At 53.3% G+C, this 20,210-nt stretch overlaps 6 protein-coding genes across 6 annotated transcripts; 1 reads left to right on the top strand and 5 right to left on the bottom strand.

Moving 5' to 3' along the window:
- Positions 1-1,483: 1,483 nt before the first annotated feature.
- On the bottom strand, positions 1,484-3,269 carry J4E90_010459 (uncharacterized protein; the record flags this gene model as incomplete). The annotated part of the gene is made up of 2 exons (XM_051439971.1): positions 1,484-2,939; positions 2,992-3,269. The coding sequence occupies 2 exons, from the start codon at positions 3,267-3,269 to the stop codon at positions 1,484-1,486; spliced, it is 1,734 nt and encodes a 577-aa protein (XP_051286193.1).
- A 2,324-nt stretch (positions 3,270-5,593) lies between these two features.
- MDM10 (Mitochondrial distribution and morphology protein 10) lies at positions 5,594-6,873 on the bottom strand (the record flags this gene model as incomplete). Its single annotated transcript, XM_051439970.1, has 3 exons — positions 5,594-6,396; positions 6,445-6,723; positions 6,777-6,873. The coding sequence occupies 3 exons, from the start codon at positions 6,871-6,873 to the stop codon at positions 5,594-5,596; spliced, it is 1,179 nt and encodes a 392-aa protein (XP_051286192.1).
- Positions 6,874-7,097: 224 nt separating this feature from the next.
- J4E90_010457 (uncharacterized protein) lies at positions 7,098-7,859 on the top strand (the record flags this gene model as incomplete). Its single annotated transcript, XM_051439969.1, has 2 exons — positions 7,098-7,288; positions 7,343-7,859. 2 exons carry the CDS (start codon positions 7,098-7,100, stop codon positions 7,857-7,859), a joined length of 708 nt encoding a protein of 235 aa, XP_051286191.1.
- A 4,472-nt stretch (positions 7,860-12,331) lies between these two features.
- Positions 12,332-14,572, bottom strand: J4E90_010456 (uncharacterized protein; the record flags this gene model as incomplete). Its single annotated transcript, XM_051439968.1, has 2 exons — positions 12,332-14,138; positions 14,163-14,572. 2 exons carry the CDS (start codon positions 14,570-14,572, stop codon positions 12,332-12,334), a joined length of 2,217 nt encoding a protein of 738 aa, XP_051286190.1.
- A 2,619-nt stretch (positions 14,573-17,191) lies between these two features.
- Positions 17,192-18,191, bottom strand: J4E90_010455 (uncharacterized protein; the record flags this gene model as incomplete). The annotated part of the gene is made up of 2 exons (XM_051439967.1): positions 17,192-17,559; positions 17,810-18,191. The coding sequence occupies 2 exons, from the start codon at positions 18,189-18,191 to the stop codon at positions 17,192-17,194; spliced, it is 750 nt and encodes a 249-aa protein (XP_051286189.1).
- A 577-nt stretch (positions 18,192-18,768) lies between these two features.
- J4E90_010454 (uncharacterized protein) lies at positions 18,769-19,872 on the bottom strand (the record flags this gene model as incomplete). The annotated part of the gene is made up of 2 exons (XM_051439966.1): positions 18,769-19,165; positions 19,229-19,872. The coding sequence occupies 2 exons, from the start codon at positions 19,870-19,872 to the stop codon at positions 18,769-18,771; spliced, it is 1,041 nt and encodes a 346-aa protein (XP_051286188.1).
- Between the last annotated feature and the right edge of the window lie 338 nt (positions 19,873-20,210).

Raw genomic sequence — 20,210 nt, 5'->3', positions numbered from 1 at the left:
CCTTGCCAGACTAGACCCGTACCTCGTCCGAGCCTGAAAAGCCTTGCGACTCGGGCCATAATCGCGCGGGCCCAGAGCTTGTCTGCGATGTGCCTGCGCGCCTGCGATGCCAACGGGCCTCGCTGCACGTCATCGACTACATCAAATTTCTTAATCCAGCTCTTGAGCAACGTTCGGTCTGACAAGCCTGACATAATCACCGCATGCTCTGTCATCCACGCATGGCTGTTACTGTCTGCTGTCTGCTGTCAGCCACGACGTGCTCGCCCACTGATGCCCACCGCTTGGCATGCTGTAAGCGTTGCGGCACTCACACCACCACGCATAGTCGACGATCTTATTGCAGTGCTATTTCCTTTTCCAGCCTCGCCTACACCATCGACTAGCACATAAGCACATGCGGCCACATATTTGAAGACGTCGTGCCGCTGTTGCGCAGCAGTCACCACGCGACAATTACACTTCTTACCAACGCCTGTGTAGCATGAAATAACATGTTACAGCCTCCCAGCCGATGATTGGCCCACCCGATTTTGTAATCATCGTGTGGATGTTCAACGGGCTGGCCCGAGACCACTGTCATTAATGCGCTGTCAAATGGGCTGTGTAACCCTTCCTAGTGCGAGGATTCGCTGTAAATTACGATGGACTTTCATCTCGCAACCGCAGATACGAGACAACCTGTCCATCGTAATTTCACTCTGCTATAACATGGCACTTCCCCGCTGCCTGACAGCTGTACACACCTACGCATAGCACATTGCTGGCACCATCCCAGGTCGGTTCAAGTAATGTAATGTATTTGTTTACTGATCTCGAAGAACAGCTGTTTACCGGAGACCCCATTGAAAGCTACATACTCAAGCACGCGCAGCGGCTCTGTAATCCACCACAACCCCCGCAGCTCAAGATCTCCTTAAAATGGCAATCCCTCCACCTGCCAGCCGAGCCCGACAAGAGAAAATTCCGAGATGCACGCAACATATGAAACAATGGCTAGCTCGCAACAGAAAAAGAAGAGATGATGAACAATGAAAAGAACAATCCAAAAGGAAAAAAGACGACCAGCATATGCCGCTGACGTCTGCCAACACCAGCGCAGGTTCCACCAGTCCGCCATTTCTCTGTATAGTTCCAAGCCTACCCAATCCTGAGCAACGCCGTGTTCAATAACCAGTCCCTGTATGGTGGTCGTTCAACCTGCGTTACGAAGAGTAGTGATGGAAAGTAGTGGAAGGGTGGCTTCCTACAAGCGACGGGAAAACCCCATGGCTTTGTAGATCCAAGGATTTGAGACCAATATGTGAGAGATGACAACCACATTAAGTATGAGCGATAATGGAGAGCAAGAGCCGCAAATGCCCTGCCACTGTTCCAAGCGGCAGGGCGTACGCATCGAGCTTCCTCGTAAGAAAGCAACCGCGACCGGGTATAAGAGCACGCAAAAGAATAATTGACAAACAGACGGTAGTATGCGGGCTGCTCATTGCATCTGGTGATGCTCCGGTGACATGCTTGATGGGTCTAACGAGCCGAATGACACCAGGTTCTGCATGTCCAGGTCGTCGACGTTGTCATCCATCATCGGTGACCGGAACGGCATGTTGAGATTTTGCTTGGCGTACATGTCTGTCATTTGCAGCGCCTCGTCGGACATGCCGTTGTCGTGCGACATTGAGTACACATCATTGTGGTTGTCACGACCGAAAGAACCCAGTGGTGGTGACTGGTTAGCAATGATAGGGTCAGGGTGGTTCATCGCCGGCATAGGTGAGTGGTGAGATGCAGAAGGTGGCGGGCCCATTGGTGTATGTACATAAGGAGGAATGTTGTACTGGCCATAGTTGGATGCCGGGATGTTGTCGTTTGATGGTCCCGATGTGAAAAAGGAAGGCGTGCCGTACTCCGAAGGTGAGTTGGCGGTAGTGGCCGACATGGGGTACTGTCGGTAGTCCATGCCGTACCCTGCAGAAGTGTCGATGCTCAGGTGAGGGCCAATGGGGCCTGCACTCTGGGGCGTCGGCGCGAAGATCTCAGGGTTAGGAACATACGGCGACGGCTCTTGTTGAATCAAGAATGATGGCATCGGGTTGCGAAGCATAGAAAAGTCCATCGCAACAGGCACTGAACGACTTCGCTGGCGCTTGTGACCACGCGGTTGGAAGGGTTGGGGTGCAAGATGCGTCTCCTGAAACATGCCCATGTGATGCGGGTGCTGGAGGTGGTTTGGTTGGGACGCGGGCCGGTGGTTGATGGGCGAGACCGGTGCCGAGACGGCGAATGTGTTTGGGTCGAACATGTTGTGTCGGTTCTGAAACGACTCCAGTGAGACAAGTTTCGCCAACTGACCGCTCAGCACCTTCGGGTGACCACCCAAATGGTGCAACATGATGTTTGATGCTTGCTGGTCCTCGGTAAAGTCGCCGCATTGGAAAAATCCACCCGAACCGGAAGAGTCCATGAAAAAGTTCGGAGGGCGGTTGAGCTCGACAATCAGGCCTCCGGGGCGTTGCGACGCACCCTCGGCGTTTGCGGTCATGTCGCCATTCTCCAGAGAAATATTCTTGATGTATGAGAATGGGTACTCAATCTTGTATCCTGCAGAGTCGTTGTTGATGTAGTAGGTGATGCAGCACTTCTCAGGCGAGTAGAATACTACAAGGTCCATGGCGCTCTGTCCAACTCGTCTCCAGCTACCGATGCTGAGGGAGCGGCAAGCAAAGTGGTGGATGACAACCTTGGAGTTGTTGGCGTCGGTGTTGAGAAGCATGCCACTTCCGTATGGCATACCGCCTGCGCGTCCCAGGAAACTAGTGCCGATCGACTTGCCAGACTCCATGGCCTGGAGGGCAAGGTATCGTCGCATGGACTCTGGGATATCATTGCAGTCATCACCGTTCTCGATGCTCTTCTTGGCAATGTTCTTGATCTTGGCACGTCTGTGCAAATGTCAGTACTGCGCACAAGCATCATGCTGCTCGCTTTTCCTACCTGTTCTGGAACCAGATCTGGACTGAGCGCTCAGTCATGTTGATTTCCGAGGCAATTCTTTCGCGGGTAGCAGCAGTGGGTGTGGGGTTCTTGTTGAACTCCACTTCGAGTGTCACCAGTTGGTCTTGAGTGGCCCTCTGTCTCTTCTGGTTGCGCTGCTGCTGGGTGAGGGTGCTCTTGCGCGGGGGTCGGCGCGGGGCAGAGCCCTGCGTCGGGGTCGAGGATGACGCCGGTGGAGATGGCGTGGGCGAGACCATTGCGTCGTCGTTTGACTGCATGTTGGGTGGTGGGAATGATCGGAGGGCGAGAGTTGGACTCGATTCGAAGCGGGGTCGGAGATATAGAGGGAGCAATCGAGCTAACACCTCAGTCTATCTTGGTTCGTAAAGTGTCGTGAAGTAATGGTCCAAGCAATGGTGGTGGGTGAAGATAGTGGAGCTATGCGAAGCTGGTAAGAGTTCAATGTCACGGGAGAAAGAATCCACGTGTGTGAGAAGCTCGAGACACCGTCCAGGCGCGTGTGAGAAGGGTGAAGGGTGAAGGAAGCTGCTGGCCGGGGAGCAGATGGATCGTCCGAAAGCGAGTCCAAGTCGACAAGAGTGAAGGAAGAGGTGCTAAGGAGCGGACAGACAAAGCCTAAAGGAGGGTTGTGAAGAAAGGAACGTGGGCAAAGGCCGAAAGGAGTGGCGGCACTTCGCAGAAGTCGACAGAGAAAGAGAAAGATGTAGGTACCACACCGACAGCAAAGGTGACGATAGGAATCCGGATAGAGGAGCAGGGCCTTGGATGTAAATGAGCGACCGTGGTTGGGAAAGGGGAGATTAAGGGAAGGGGCATTGAAGCCGGGGGGAAGGTGCGCGCCGGCTAGCTTAGGCTGGGCAGGGCGCTAGCTGGCCAGAGAGACGGTTTTAGCCCAACGGCACCACCGCTCGACGCCCGCCCTGGAGGCGCGAGACCAGTGGTGACGCACCAAAACGCTTATGTTCTGAAGCAAACCATGCTCGTCGCAACACTCTGACCGGATGTTCCTCCGCTCTACACCACGACACAACAGCACCAGCATCCGACGGTGCGCGTGCGGCGTGCTCTCTGCCCGCCTGCACGCGCTGCCCGCAATAGCTCCGATCAGGGGGACTACTGCGAGGTACCTCGGAGTCGCGCCACTAGAGACGTGACAGCAAGGGTCGACCGACAGGCTCTGTTCCAAGACTCAGGAGGCCGCCGCCTATAGGGCAATCCTTGCCGCGAGGCTGGCCGCGACAACAGACTCGCATCGCGATACCTGTCAGAACAGCGCGCATGAATGGTGCTCGTTTATCAAAAAAAGGCCGCGAAGTCGTCGTCCTCATGGTCCGCTTTAGCGTGTTCCGACAGGCCAAACAATGCGCGAGCATGAGGCGCTACCGTTGTCGTGTTTGAGAAGCCCTGCGTCCTCGAGTGCTCACTACGGCAACGATCGGGCAAGGCACACCAGAGCGTGACTATGAGCATGAGCGTGAGCGTGAGCGTGGAAGCGCAGTGGCAGGGCGTTCAAAGTATTCCTGGCACGCGTCTGTGTCGGTCGCACCTGGCCTGCATCGCCGTACGCGCCCGCATTCTTGGTGCTGACAGTGTGCGGCAGAGGGCCCATTTCGGTATCGTGAAGACTTGATCGCGAGCCTCGTGCGGATCGCTCGGGTAAGCCGAGCATGAGAAAAGATCCTGACGAGCATCGGCGCCCGTGCCGTCTAATCGCTCCCATCCTGACACGCTCGTCGCTCGGTCAAAAAGCCACGGAATCGAGATTGTTCACATTTGGCAAGCCGCAATAGTTCGTTGATCTTGAGAGTGCCGACTCAGCTTAGCTCGTCGCCCGTCTTGTCGCCCTACAGCTGTCAATCTATAGTACCGATCGCTTCCCTGCACCATTAATTGCAAGGCTTACGCCAGGCACGGCGGTGTGAATGGTGGACGCGTCGGCAAGCGAGTGACAACAACCACCAACCCGGAAAACTGACTCCCACCAACAACATCATGGCCCGCGCCGAGCGCGGCCTCGACCGGATCTGCAGACCACCTGCACCCCCAACTTTGCGGAAGTCCCTCATCCGTCTCTGCATGCTCAACGACCGTTTGCCTTCAAGAATGTCAAGTGTAACAGAATGTTGCGAATCGTGCCACTGCATTGAAAACACGTCCAAACAGCACCGAAGCAGTGTGACGAGCAGCGTCCATCCCCATACTTTGTTTCAGCGTTACACCGCTCGGGACCAGACTACGCCATCATGCACACTTCGCTACTTACTCGAGTCCTAGCCTGCAATATATGTCGTGTTCAGAAAACACATGGTCGCCCTCGCATGGATACTGTAAGGCTCTCACGGCCCTCGTTTGCGTCCCACTGTTTGACGCCATCGTCTTCTAGAAACATTTCCTGATGCCCTGACCATGTGCGGGAGACGCGTTTCTAGAACAACCGCTGACGAACAGTACAGTGGTCGACGACCCTGGGCTGGGCCGGTTGAGTCAGTTCGGCAGTCGATCCGATGTGCATCCTTCCTTCGCAAACGGTATACTTATTCTTTTTAACGATCGGGATATTGCCGTCTGTGCGTGTTATCGTTCATGAGGAGTACTGCAGCTCAACACCCACAGAACGGACCATTTGCTCTCTCTTCTTCAGGTCCAGACTCGCACCAAGAGTAAACAGCAGCTCCTTGATTCTGCCCTCCCACAATACTCCGATATGCCAATCCTGATCGACTCTAGCCTTCAGCACGCCGGATACATCGTCATCTGCAGAAGTTGTTGGGCGTTTCCAATCTGGACGCAACTTCTTGACCGCCCAATCTACGTCGGTCGTGCTGCGTAGACGCCAGAGTTCACACCCGAGCTGCAGCTCACTTTCATAGGAGTAGAAGTTGAAGTCGAAGCGGGAGGACAGGGCCAAGTTAGGGCCGGCCTTGACAGCATACGTGGAAGAGAGATTTCCCATCAACGGGTTGAGCGTGAGCGTCATGGTATACGGGAAACCCGCATGGTTGGGTAGGGTGGCGAACCTCACCCCTGTGCTGATTCCCCCGCTCTTGTTGAGTATGCCATAGTACAGCTCTGCGCCTGCGCTGAAGCGACCATGCACAGGATCCACCTGCTCTGCAGCAACGGGTTCTGCGGGCGCAACTCTGGGGCCTGGACCAAAGTTGTAGAGACCCCGGACGCCCATCAACGCCGAGTCTGTGCTGTACATGTATTCCGTGCTGTATTTGCCGAAGTCATTTTGCAGTAGCGTCAGGATCGTCCCGCCGTTGTTGAGATTGGAGTCGCTCACGGCGGCGATCCTCAGCTGTCGCGTAGGAGTGAGGCGGCGGAGGTACAGGGCTTCGAGCCTCTGCTGTGGTAGGAATATGCGCCCATACAACAGGGTGTCTGTCTCGACTCAGCGGGGGTACGGGAAGGCAGTGTTATCCAGCTCACTCTTGCGGTCTATCCGGCGGCCAGCATGCCAAACTTCCCATGACCACTTCTCGTCCGGTCTCCGCAACTCTTGCACATGCTTGTAGCCTCGTATCACGTTGTGGAGGTCGATGTGGGACGTCCTAAAGTCCTTCCGTAGTGGCAGCGACGAGTACAGGTAGGATACTGAGCCGTCGACTACCCCCACGCTGCCTAGGGTGTACGAGGTTGCGAAATTGGGGGCGGCGAGAGAGGATATTTGCATGCGCAGCCCACGGGGTATATCAAAGTCTAGCAATGCTGCCACCTAGAGTCAGCATCCAGTCCAGAACGCGACGTCCAGTGTGACGTACCTCGTGCGGACGCGTTCAATGCGCCATAGGAATTGTCGACGTTCCAGCCCGATGCCTCGTAGAATGCATGCTGCACGCTATCCATGAAATCCAACATCGCTCTGTTATCGATTGATCATCTCGAGCAGACTGGGGTGAGGTTGAGTGCGTAGGCTTTGGAGAGCGCGAGAGCGACATCTGGATCCACAGCGGAGCAGCCGCGGTTGCACCAATCGGGGGTTCGTCAAAATCCCCGCTCAATTTTTTGGAAGTCGCGACCGCAACTTCGAACTTTTTCCTGAGCGCAACCACCAACCACAACACCCCCCAAATACCGCCACCATGCCCAAATCCAAGCGCCAGAAGGTCGTGCATCTTACCAAGACGGACAAGAAGGGCAAGGAGCTGTCTTTGAAGCTCTTTGCCAATGTCCAGGAAGCGGCGGATAACTTTGAGCACATCTTCGTCTTCGCCGTAGAGAACATGCGCAACTCGTACCTGAAGGAAGTTCGCCAGGAGTTCGCTGACAGCCGGTATGTCCGCGGGAGCGCTTCCATCCAATGCGCGCATGGCTAACGAATGCGCAGATTCTTCTTCGGAAAGACCAAAGTCATGGCGAAAGCGCTTGGCCTAAGCCCAGCAGAAGAGCACCTCTCGAACCTCTCCGAGCTCACCAAGCACCTCAACGGCAATGTCGGACTCTTTTTCACCAACCGCGAGCCCAGCGAGGTTATTGAGTACTTTGCAAACTACTCGCAAACCGACTTTGCGCGCGCCGGTGTTGTCGCTACACAGACCTTCACAGTACCCGCCGGTGTAGTCCACTCAAGAGGCGGAGAGATTCCCGAAGAGGAGGACGTGCCGCTGCCACACAGCATGGAGACTACCATCAGGAAATGGGGCATGCCAACGAGGCTTGACAAGGGCAAGATCATCTTGGATGTGCCGTACACTATCGCGGAGGAGGGTAAGGTCATGAACAGTCATCAAACAGCGCTGCTGAAGATGTTCGGTGTGGCCATGGCAGACTTCAAGATCGATCTCAAGGCCTACTACACCAAGGCGACTGAGCAGGTTACAGAGGTCGGAGCTATGGAGGAGTAAGAACAAGCGAGATCAGCTTAGTTCAGTTGCATTATGACGGCGTTTCTTGGGCGTTCGGTTTGACCAGGGAAAAGTATGCTAGATGACTTTGACGGAAAGCTCGAGTCAACCCACGAGCACATCACAATATACCCTATTATGTTGGTCTTCAACTTCGCTAGACCTCTGCGCGACTGGCTTTCATGGCATACTGCATATATTTTTCAGTCGCCTGTTCTCTACTAAAAAGATATTAAAACCTGCTACAGCATCGCTAATCCAGCTAAAAGACCTCCCACAATAGCTCCAAATGTCTCAGGGTAGTTCGCAACACCTGCACCCGTCTCGGCCGGGACCGACGCACTTGTCGAAGTCTCATCCGCTGTAGGAGTCGGCGTGCGCGAAGTCCTGACCGATGTAGACGAGTGTGTGGACGAATGCGTCAAGGTATGCGAGGTTGTAGAGTTGCGCGACAGCGTTGAAGTCGAGAGCGTCGAGTTGGCCATAGCGCTGCTAGACATGGAGATCATGACTGTGCTGCCGGAAGGTGTGAGAGTCGGTAAGTTTGAAAGTACCGGAGCGGACTCGGTGACGGAGGGATAGACGATGGTGCTAGGGCCAAAGAAAGGCGCCGTGTCCGGGTCGAACATTGGGCCGGTATCTACATCGGATGCTTGATTAGAGTTGAGATTCCAGGCATACTACATGCAAAACTATTGCCGTCGACCAAACTTACAGCTTGAGGTTGAGGCATCTTGCGCAAGCGCGGCGACCACCAGGCCAAACAAGGCAACGACCACCTTCATACTTTCTTTCTTGCTACCCAACTTGTCGCGTTGTGATGCACTAGCAACGGCAGTCGGCAGTCGTGAAACTTAATAGTGATGCTGGCGGAACCTCGAACGTGTAGTGACGAAGATAATAAAATGTATTAGGAAAGAGCGAAAGAGTCAAAAGTAAGGAGCGACCGACGACTACGACCGCGATGGAAAGTGAAGCCCAGCACGCGCGCGCATCACGTAGGACCAGAAAACTGGTTCACAAGGGACTTTTAATCCCCATTCATTCTACCCTGCCCCCGTCAGCCTGTTCTGGCCCTCCGCCCCTAAAGAGAAGGATCTCGTAAAGAACAAGCATATCAATACTCTCCCGCAACCCGCCCAATGATGGCCGCCCAGTCAGCGTGCCCAGAGGTCTGGTCATCTCCGTCGGGCTAGACGTGTTTCGGATGGGGGCTCGTGTTTTCGTGTCTACATGGCTGCGAGCCCGAAAGTTAGTGGCGCCTAGTCCTATTGCCGCGAGACTGGCGCGGTGAATCTATGGATTGGACTTGGGCAGGCTAGAGGGCAGAAAGTGAGCAGCTGATGCGCGCGATGGGGGCTTGCTTTTTTGGGTGATGTCGATGGATGGCTTTGTGAATGGATACTAGTGAGCGTTGGAGGCGCGCATGAGTGGAGATACCCCACATGGCGCCCCTGATGGCTTGGCAGGTACAAGCGGGCGAGCAAGCGATGTGAGGACGCGTGCATGACGTGCTTCTTTTCTGAGCCCGCAGCACCACCGCGGGGCCTGAGACCGCTATCACACAACTGACTCTGATATACAAAATGACCCCGCGGATCGTTAGATCTGGACTCTTCTCACAAAATACTATAGTGCTTGCACGGCCACTGCGGCTGCGGTGTCGAGCAAACTGGATGAGTTGTCTAGGTATCATCACTCCGTTCGCTCTCGAACATTTGTCTTGAACTCACTCACATGTCTTGCATGGAGCCCAACACCAAGTTGCTTGCTAACAATGAAATTTTCTCGGTTCTCAGCACATATAATGCAGTGTTCATGTACAGACAGTAGCGGTACAGCCAGAAGCGAACAGTACCTGACCAAAACTTGCGATGAACTTTCAGATCGGGAACAGCCAGCTTGGGGGCCTCGGTATGATGGCAGCCCGTCCCATCGAGCGAGGCGACCTCATACACACGGAAACTGCCTTGGTCTTTTGCAACACCGACTATCCACAAACCCAATGGTTGCTACCAGGTACTGCCAACACTTTTTTTGCCGCTCAGCGAGCAGCACCGAGCTCTGTATTGCAAGAAGCCGTGACCCAGCTCGAACCAGCGCAGCGAGAAGTATTTCGTGTACTGGGCCCACAACCAGGGCTTAGCAACACACGGGACCGAATCGTTCGTCGTTTTGAACACAACGCGTACGACTTCGATCGTGTCAACAACCCTCGCAGGATACACATCGTGGTATATGAGATGTTCAGCCGTATCAACCATTCCTGTGTTCCGAACGCTGCTCTTGAGATCTGGCCAAGGCGCACCGAGTTTCCAGAAGGCCAGGCCAGACTGATAGCAACCAGAGCAATCCCAGCAGGAGAGGAGGTTTTCGTGAACTACATGCCTAATAATTGGATGGATCACCACGCGACAAGGGTGGCAGCTTTGAGCAACCATTGGGAATTCAATTGTACATGCGTTGGGTGTACGCACCCTTTCATACCTATGGATACGTCTGCCCGTAATCTGGTTGCCACCTACCACGCGGCAATCGGTGCTATGGCAGCTGCAGTGACTGAGGAACAGAAGACTAGCAGTATCATGCACATAGAGACCTACATCAAAACCCTTGTTTCGCTGGGTATATGGGACGACAAATTGTCTCTCGCGTAAGTTGGGCCATTCAGCTTTCATGTCAGTGTTGCTAACAGTATTGAAACACAGTTGTCTAGAGCTCGCTCGACTCCACTTCGGTAAGCAGGATTACTTGAAGGCAGCGTCATCCGCTTATGCTGGTTCGTTGGTTGAGAAGAATTTCTACTCTCGAGATCTTAATCCACAGCTGAGTGAGTTGTTCTTAGAGTGTCATCAGCGCGACGACAGGTCGCGCGTCGAGTACAACAAGTCCGGCATAGGCCCTTATCCGCTAACATAGCGTGCTCGTTCCTGTATTCCGTCTATGTAGTGTATATACCATTTTGCTATATGTCGAATCGTTGTGTTCCTTTCGATACAATGAGTAGGTCAATGGTTCTTTCTCATTGCCAAGTTCTGTTTGTGCCTCCAAACTAGCAAACTCTTGCTGCTGGCAGGATAAAACGTTGACCTGACTTTTCCTCACAAATTCCTCATATTGCCCACATCAATTAAGGCTACCGACTCCAGGATAGTTATGGCAGCAGTCCCGCCTCCGCCACCAGTCACTGGGGTAAACGTCGTCAAGGGTGAAGGCCTTGTAGCACAGCAAAGGTTTGAAAAGGGTGCTCTCATCCTCACAGAAGATCCGCTGGTCATGTGCGACACAGGCAAGAAATACAGTACTTGGGACAAAGAGGCCGTGCTTTCTACCAAGAACAGCTCGAATACAGCACGTCAATGTTGTGGAAAGCATTCAATAAACTCGGACTTTTCGACCAAGGAGCCTTCAACACCTTCTACACTACCAAACGCAAGGCGTCAAAGCTAGAGTATGTCGTGGATGCATTTCGACACAACGGATTCCATTTTGGCTTTCGAAACGTGAACAACACTCACATCATCATCTACCGTTTCATCTGCGCAGCTTATCGCTCCTGCATCCCGAATGCAACGGTCATGATCAACGATTTCGCTCCCGATGAAACGCTCCACCCAGGCCAAGCTCGACTAGTTGCTACACGCGAGATACCCGCCGGTAGCCCGATCGTAATCGACTACATCCCGAAACTCTGGAAAGAGGATAGCGCCGCTCGCCAACAGGCTCTAATGGCGCGTTGGGGCTTCGACTGCAATTGCGAAGGGTGCAAGCCTGCAAAAGCCGTGATGGATGCATCGGAGCGGAGGATCTGCAGGGCGTATCATGAAAAAGGTCTTCGCTTGAGCGCAGCTGAACTTCGTCTCTACATCGCGTTCATGAGTAAGCTGGGCAAGCGGGACAAAGATCTATCGCGACTGTGGGTTTGCAAACCTAATTGCGTATTGACGACGTGCTAATATTTGCTATATAGATGTCTTCGACTAGCACACGACCATGAGACCCGCGACGAGTATAGAGAAGCAATGCATATTGCTCAGTGTGGTCTTCTCGTTGAGCAGCACTTCTACTTGAAATGTCACTATGGCGAACTGTCAAGAATATGCGCTGACTGTTTTGTGGAAGACACAAACTTACAGGCTGAGTACCGAGAGATTGAGAGAGCTGCTCATGTCTTCCTAGATTAACGTTTTTGGGGGGTTGGATGCGATCCATTTGTTACTCAGTCGTCATATGAACGGATTGTAGCGAATGTGAATTTACAATATGAAATGTCTTAATATATCTGATGTTCCCACCGATAACTAAGTAATTGCGACGCTGTGCATATTGTGCTAGCCAAACCAACGAGGTCCTACGCGAAGAGTTGAGTAGAAGCAGTATATCTGCCAGAACGTATTGCCGAAAGACAGACACACTCTAAGAAAGACAAAAGTACCGAGAAGTGAAGCGAGAAAGAAGAGCAAGCGTATCACCTAGTACCCACCATAACCTCCACGTCGCCCACTCAACGGCACCCGAGCATGCCACTCATCATCTTCATACTGGAAAGCCGAGTCCCTCCTACCCATCATGTTCGAGCGTCTGGCAGATCGCTCTTTCTTGTCCTGGATGTGCTCAAGAGCTGCATGGATGTCATTGAGTGCGAATCGCGCATCCAATTCGTCTTGATCTCCAATCGCGCGTGGTTGGGGGTAGCTGTAGCCTGGCTCGTGCCTATCCGCGAGGTATGATGAGGCGCGCACTGGCTTGGGTGGGAAGTGTGATTGCGCAAAGGGATTGTGGATGGTGGGTGGGTTGGCCATAGTGGCGCGGCGATTTGGCAGGCTTGGACGAGTGGTGTGGACTGGGTAATCATCAAAGTATGACTCAGGCTCGTGCATGTGTGCGCGTGGACTTCGGGGGTGTGGGTAGTCATCTACTGTCTCTTTGTGGTATCTGACCTTCTGTACTCGACGGTGGTCAACATCTTCGTCATAGATGTGGCTAGGATGCGGCTGGCTGAACGGGTTTGGTGATTTTCTTCCATAAGAGACCTTCTGGCGACGGTGAACGTGCGTGAACGAAGGGCGGCGGCGTATAGGAGTGTCAAAGATACCATCATCTGCTGTGTGGACAGATGTAGTGTTCATAGACTCGGTGCCACTTCCACGCTCTGATGATGAGTTGGAGGTCTCCCTAGCCATGCCGTGCGAGAAGTACTTTCCAGATCTCTTCTTCTTCTCGTTAGAGAGGCCAACTGGTGAGGCATTACCGGAACGTGTTCGGTCTTCCACAACGTTGTTGGTGCTCAAGTGGATATGAACAGGCGGCACTTTGTTGTGAGAAGACCGAGAAGAGTCGGTAGTGAAGGACTCTGGGCTATGCCTACCATTGCGTTGATCATCAATTATGTCTGAAGTCCGGTGTCGACGGGTGGTCTTCGCAACATATGGATCAACGTTGTTCTTGCGTGCACGGCTTCGGCTACGACTACGGCTGAGGGCTCTAGCTTTGCTGAGTGATCGATGTCTCTGAGTCTTCTTCGATCTCTTTCCGGGCCGCTGACGTCCTCGTCCACGTCGATCAAGATCTATATGATCATGTTCAATGTTGACGAAGCTGGAATCTTCCGATTCAGACTCCCAGGAGTCACTGTCGGATGATGAGCCAGAAACATCGCGACGAGCCCTGTGGTTCTTCTTGTGATGTCTGAGGTGATCAGGATTCAAGCCTGGGACGTGCCTCATGCCATTTAGCGGAATATGCATCTGGCCTGGAAACGCACCAGGCATTGGCATTTGACCAAAGGGCGGGCCATGGGGCTGGCCATGAGGAGGTAGAGGAAGCTGCGCGGGCGCGCCCGGCATGGGTTGGCCCACACCATGTGGTGGGGGTGGTGGACGACCCATGTCGTGTGGCGCAGGCATCCCCGGAGGCGGGGGTGGAGGAGGAGGACCTCCAGGAACTGCCATTGGGTTCATGTGGCCCGGGTTTGGAGGATGCTGTCCGAAGTTTGGCACGCCAGGATGTTGTGGTTGCGGCTGTTGGGGAGGTCTTTGTTGCTGTGGCATGTTTTGGCCGGGGTTGTGTGAGGAGTTCGGGAACTGTTGACCTTGCGGGTTTCCTGGTTGCTTGTTCTTGTTTGCATCTTGGGGTCCATTGCCCGCACCTCCCACAACAGGTCTCGCTTGCATAGGCTCTTGATACCCAGAAGGTTCAGTCTCCAGAATGATGTCTACACGCACCAGCTGCCTTTCTCGACGGTTGACCGAGCGCCATTTGTTTACAACGCTTGCAATTCTGTATTGAATAGTTCTATTGTACCTCGCAAGCTCAACGTTCTGGTCCTCAACGAGCTCGTTGATGATTCGGCGACAGTTTGGGGAAGGGATCTCGTTCATCGCCTTCTTGACGTTATTATGGTTTCGACGAAACTTGTGCAGTTCGCTGTGGAGTTCCTGGAGTGCGACGTGTTGTTGCTCAGGTGTTGCATCCTCCCAGGAAGTGGCGTTCCTTGGCTTCTCTAAGATGAAGGAAGCCAATTGGGGATCGTAGTTGGCGAATGGGTTTAGAGGTTGCTGTTGGGGCTGAGCTGGCCTCTGCTGAGCCTGTCCAAAGTTCTGCTGTTGTCCAGAGCTCTGCTGCTGCCCATTCGGGACTTGTCGTTGTTGGCTGACATTCTGATGTTGATGGGGTACATGACCCTGGTACTGTCCCTGCTGTGGAGTCGCCATTAAATGGTTCGTAGAGGTTATGGGAGGGCTATCTTGAACGAAGGAAGTATAGCCGATGACTAGATGCTCAAGTGACTAAAGACTTGATGCCAATGATCGAAACAGGCAGGGCAATGTGATGAAGACACGGGAAGTGAATGACAGGGCGAACTAGAAAGTCTAAGGCAGAAACAGGAGGACGTTGACCGAAGATATAGATTGGGAAATTCTTGTCATACTGCGACATTGTAGCTCTTGATCTTTGCTCGGAGCAGTAGTAACACTTTGTTGATGCAAGCGAGGTTGTGGTCCCTCTAGGAGTACAACAGCCACATCCAGTCGTTTCCCCGGGGGGTCTACATGAAACAAGCGTTAATTGGTCGTATCGAAGGGCACTCGCAAGCCCCACTTGAGGGTGATATCAAGGCTCTCACCGGTCTAAGCCACCAGGCTGAGGGGGATAAACAGGCAAATAACCCCGCCCTCTTGCGTGAACGCGCAGCATAGCTTCGTTGCTACACGTCTTGAGGCTCAACTTTGACCGGACCAGTTAAAGATCGTATAAAATATGCAGAAGCCATGCGCATGCATATTTGAGGACTCATAGCGGCTGCCTGTTTTTGCATGCAGCCTGACGGTGTTTGGTGTTTGGATAAGGTCGCATATGCATTACAGCTGCAATCGTTGGGATTCGCCGCGAATAATTGATGTAATTCTTGCTTTTTTGGCCTGCCCTCCGTGGAGCTGGATACATGAAGTCGTCGAAGTGTGAGAAACGTTCACGGTGCCAGCGCGGAAGAAGCGATCATTGATTGACCACGCTAACGGGGCGTCATGACCCCGCTTTTGGCCCGTGCACGGCTCAACACCCCCTTTCGCCTCGAGCCCAGGTGCCAGCCAAAAGAAGGCAACTGACCACTACAAGCCACCATCGCAAGGTGTACGGGAAAGATGAGGACCCTTTCTTTGAGTAACGAGTATCAATGGCTGAGACAGCGTCCTGCTGACGTCCAACCCGCCTGCTTGCCCTTCGTTCCGCTCGGCCAACGCATCCAATCACCACCCACAAGTCGAGGTAAGAACCCGCTGGTTACGCCAAAGTCTTTCAGTCACTGGTAGTTGTACCTGGTGATACGCATGTAGACCCCTTATCTGTGTCTGCACTTATACCACCCAGCCCGGCTTGCATCACTGCTGGGCGTGTCGTATGTCAAACATTTTGGTACATCGCCCTTTGGTGTATTGCAGTGCGATTCGATCTTTCCAGCCGATGTTAATCCGCCTACACTCCAACATGGACTTCAGACCGTTCTGCGGTGCGGCTCAGCGCGCGTTCGCGCAGCGTCGATCTACTACTGCACATCGCGTTGCTGTCGACCTGTTTACTGCAGTTCGACGCCCTTCCATGCAGCTCGTGCCGCCCTCCAATCTTCAGCTCTCTATCCAACCAATGTCCTTCTTGCCGGAGGCCCGCGGACTTGATCGCATTTGGAGGCCTATCGAACACACCGGATCCACCGCGCATGACATGCATATCCGCGGCTGGATGACATCTTTGACACGCAGCCTTATGCACGTCTGGGTTGCAACACCACAACCGTGTTCCAGAATCGTCTCTAATAGGTGAGAGCGACTGCAACTCTTACGAGTAGCCGCGATAGATATACAACATCGTTACACTTCCTGATATTCGCTCACCGGACGCAGACACGCCCTCGCTCATGCACTTCTATCATGAAGATCCTCCATATCAGTCTCGGACCGGATATGTCGGCTTGAATCATCTCTCCCGCGTTTTGAGGAGCATAACCAAGTCTCCGGTCTGAGCCAGTAGTCATACAAGTGCATTCTATTGAGAAATCATGCGCCCACAAACAGCCACCTGAGCAAGGATGCAATCCTGCACCAGACTTGATACCGACAAATCTGCTAACGAACAGATTGAAGCGCGCCGGAAGTACGAGACATCTTGATCGATATGGAATTACTCTCCGAGCCACACGGCACTTGAGAGGCTCGGCATCTCGCTGGTACGATCTGCGGGTACGTACATGTCTGAGACACGGGCGAGCATCACGGCTTGCCTACCACCCCGCACGATCGCAGCAATCCGCCGACTCGGTACCGTTGCCTTGACCGCCAGATTGATCCTTCGACAGCCAAGCTCTTACATCCGGCAGGCCGCGGCAGAGGCAAGATGGCGTGGCATTACAGGACGATCTTAATCACGCTTTCGGTTACACACTCCGAAGCAGTGACTGACAGCTTGCGATCAACACTAGACGATCCGATGAGAGCATGTTGGGATGACCTTCCAGCAGCCAGAGACAGGTTTCTGGATAACTTGATCCGTCGGGCGATATGCAATGCATGCGCGGGGGTGTCATGGTGTGTCACATAACCAGCGTCGCAGAGCCTCAGACATTTACGATGGCAGCCTGGTTCGTTTACGTGTCGCCACCAACTGCTTACTTCGCTTGCAAATTATGCATGAAGGGTACTGGAGGACCACGAGCGAGGAGGATACGGATATTTCTCGCCTCAGAACGGGGTCTTCGAACACGATGCATACTGGATAAAGTGCGCGCCCGATATGTAACGACAAGCATGACCGGCTTATGGCCCTAGTCTTGCCTTCTATCATGCCACAGGCAAATTCACATGCGTGCCTTGCCGCTTGAACCTAAGCGTTCGAGCGCCCCACCTCTCTTTGGCTTCGTCTAGTTCGAAGACATCCTCCCAAGGCTCGCCGACATCAACTTCATCCTGCTGGGACACGTTCGTCCAAGCATCATCAACTTCCGAAGCACTGCTGACGATCTTGATACCCATCTCCTCCGCGATTTTTCTGACATCTTCGGCAGCCTGCTCTGCGCTTTCGTATTCGCTCTTCCAGGCTTTGAGCAAAACACTTCCAAGCCTAGCCTCCTCTAACACTTGAAGCTGATCATGCCAATCTTTTGCTGGCTTCGGTGGGCCGCCTTCAGGCGAAGAGAACGGGTCCCAATCTATGCCCCGTTTCCAGTGCGCTTCGGCCGTGTGAGTATTCGTCATAAGTTCCCAGACAAAGGTTGCCCAGTAGAATCTATGACGGAATCATACAGTTAGCGAGGCGTCGCACGTACGTCTTGACGAATGCGAGAGCGATGATTACTCACAAGGATTCACGATGACTTCCACACGTTCGAGGAAAGTTCGTGGGATAGTCGTCGTAGTATATAGTGCCGCCGTCTCCCGCCCATTCACAAGTATCCCAACCACCGGAAAAGTCTTCCGGGATATCTTCGCTCCCGTCTTCGCTCTCGCTCTCACTCTCGTCACTAGGATATTCTGAGATTGGAGCCCCCGCAGCGCGCCATTTCTGGACTCTTCGCTCTCGTCTCTCGTACCGCTTCTCCTTTCTCCAAGCCTCTCGTCTACTATCGGCATCAAGCTCTGGCCCATCAACGCTGATGAAACCTGAAATAGCCAATGAATAATCGTGGCGCAACCACACATTAGTAGACGAGAAGAACGTCAGGTATACAGAGCGAGAGTGGAGGTAGCTAATGGCGGACAGCGATTGTAAGGCCCACCGATAGTACAGGGCCAGCATGATGTGGTCCTCTCTTGAAGGCTCTTCTGGAACAGGTACAGTCATGGCAGGAAGATCGCCCCAGTGTGGGCCTGGACCAAGTCTTTCGACGATCACTCCGTTACCGGCGTCGCTATATACAAGGCCGGTACGCCTGCAATCGCGTTAATATTAACAGAGTCCTGTTCAACACTTCACATACCGAACAATCCTTGGATGGTCTTCGCCAAGAAGCTCATAAGCTTTCCGTAGCCGTTTGATCCCCCATTCTGGTCTAGCCCTTGTATCATCATCTTTCGGTTCGTAGATGATGATGCTCTTCCCATCTTTGTGCGGTACTGCGCGTGCATGTTCCCAGAAATCACAGTACCAGCGTCGGGTGTCTTCTGGCTCTATGCTGGCTTCGGGGGGATAATATGGCAACTGCGTTGCAATCGTTCGCTCTTCATCTTCAGGCTGCGGCCCATTAAGATATGAAATTGCCGAACCCATTAGGCGGCACGGGAATGGATGCTAGAATTTTTGAATCGCGATGCATTGCGTACTATATACACTGACCCAGGTGTTGCCGGTTGAGGCAAGCGCCATCGCGCCTAGTGAACCGTGCCAATGATGCCTGCTTGGCAGCCCCATCAAGCTTGTCCTAATCAGACCTGACTTTGAAATCCAACTTCCCGTCCTTGAACTCGAAAACATCCTCCCACTTCTCACCAATGTCAACCTCGTCGCCAGAGATGGTTATGCCCACCTCAGCTGCCGCCAACTCGATATCACGAATGACCTCATCCACGCTGCCATATCGATTATGCCAAGCGCCAACCAGGATATGTCCCAATCTAGCTCTCTCTAGCTGCTGGAATAGCTTGCGCCGTTGTCTCTCATCGATAATGTTGGATATATTTGGCGAGTCTTCTATCATGTAGCCTCCTTCCATGGGCCATGCAGGCTCCCATAGTCCACGAAAAGGCCCACGACGCGATGGCGATACAGCAGTGAAGTCGTTCGTCATGAGTCGCCAGACGAATGTAGCCCAGTAGAAGCTAGAGTGTGAAGATAAGGATCAGCAATCTTTTGTGCGTATACCGTAGTGAGCCCATACTCACAGGTCTGCCTTTACACTCCCTTGCACACCTCCTGTGTAGTAACTTTCATCAAAAGAATCCTCACCATGTACCATATCATATATCATGTCGTCCGCTGCCCACTCACCCTCGCTCCAACCGCAGCTAGCGGTGCTCTCTATCTCTCGCCCATTTTCATCTATGAAGTTAGCTTCTCGTCGGGCCGCCTTAGTGTCTTCTTCAGTATCTTTCCAGAGCTCATCCTCTATCTCCTGTGCACTAGCGCTGATGAATCCACCCACTGCGAGCGAGAAGTCCGGGCGTATCCACACGAGTTGCGATGAGAAGAAGCCAATGCACATGGATCGAGCATGCATGAACCGGAAGGCGGAGAGTGCCTGTATCGCCCATCGGTAATACAGCGATAGCATGATCTTGTCGTCGTACGACATCGTTTGCGCTACCACAGGTACTGTCATTGCAGGCACCTCAACCCTCTTGAGTTGACCCGGTTCCAGCTTCTCAACGACTATACCATCACCCGAAGTGCTGTATAGCGCGCCTATATACCTAACAGATTGAGCGCGGCTAGTTACACGAGCAGAGCCATACGTACCGAGCAATCCGTGGGTGTGGTCCACCGAGGAGCTCGTACGCCTTTCGCAAGCGCTTAATTGGCCAGCCATGCCTCGATCTGGGGTCTGGATAAAAGCCGTTGTCTTCATCGCAGATGGGGGTGAATATGATGACTTTGTCCGTGTCTTGGTGTTGTACGCAGTCCGCAACCTCAAACAAGCGTTCGTACCAAATGGTGGGATTCGCTTCGACGGGGACAAGCTGGCCGTTACGCACATACGGGTATCGATTCGGGCCATCATAAGGAGGTCGAGATTCTGGCTTCGAAGACTCGGGTGAGTTGATTGATGAAAAGGTGGAGCCCATGACAGTTGACTGATGATGGAGTTGTTAAAGTCTGCGCTGGAAGAAAGCTGGTAAAGATGATGGGGCTGGCAACCAGATATAT

This window comes from Alternaria incomplexa, assembly GCF_024043165.1.
Source record: "Alternaria incomplexa strain BMP 0042 chromosome Unknown scaffold_22, whole genome shotgun sequence".
Taxonomy (NCBI): domain Eukaryota; kingdom Fungi; phylum Ascomycota; class Dothideomycetes; order Pleosporales; family Pleosporaceae; genus Alternaria; species Alternaria incomplexa.
This window is presented reverse-complemented; position numbering and strand designations above follow the sequence as displayed.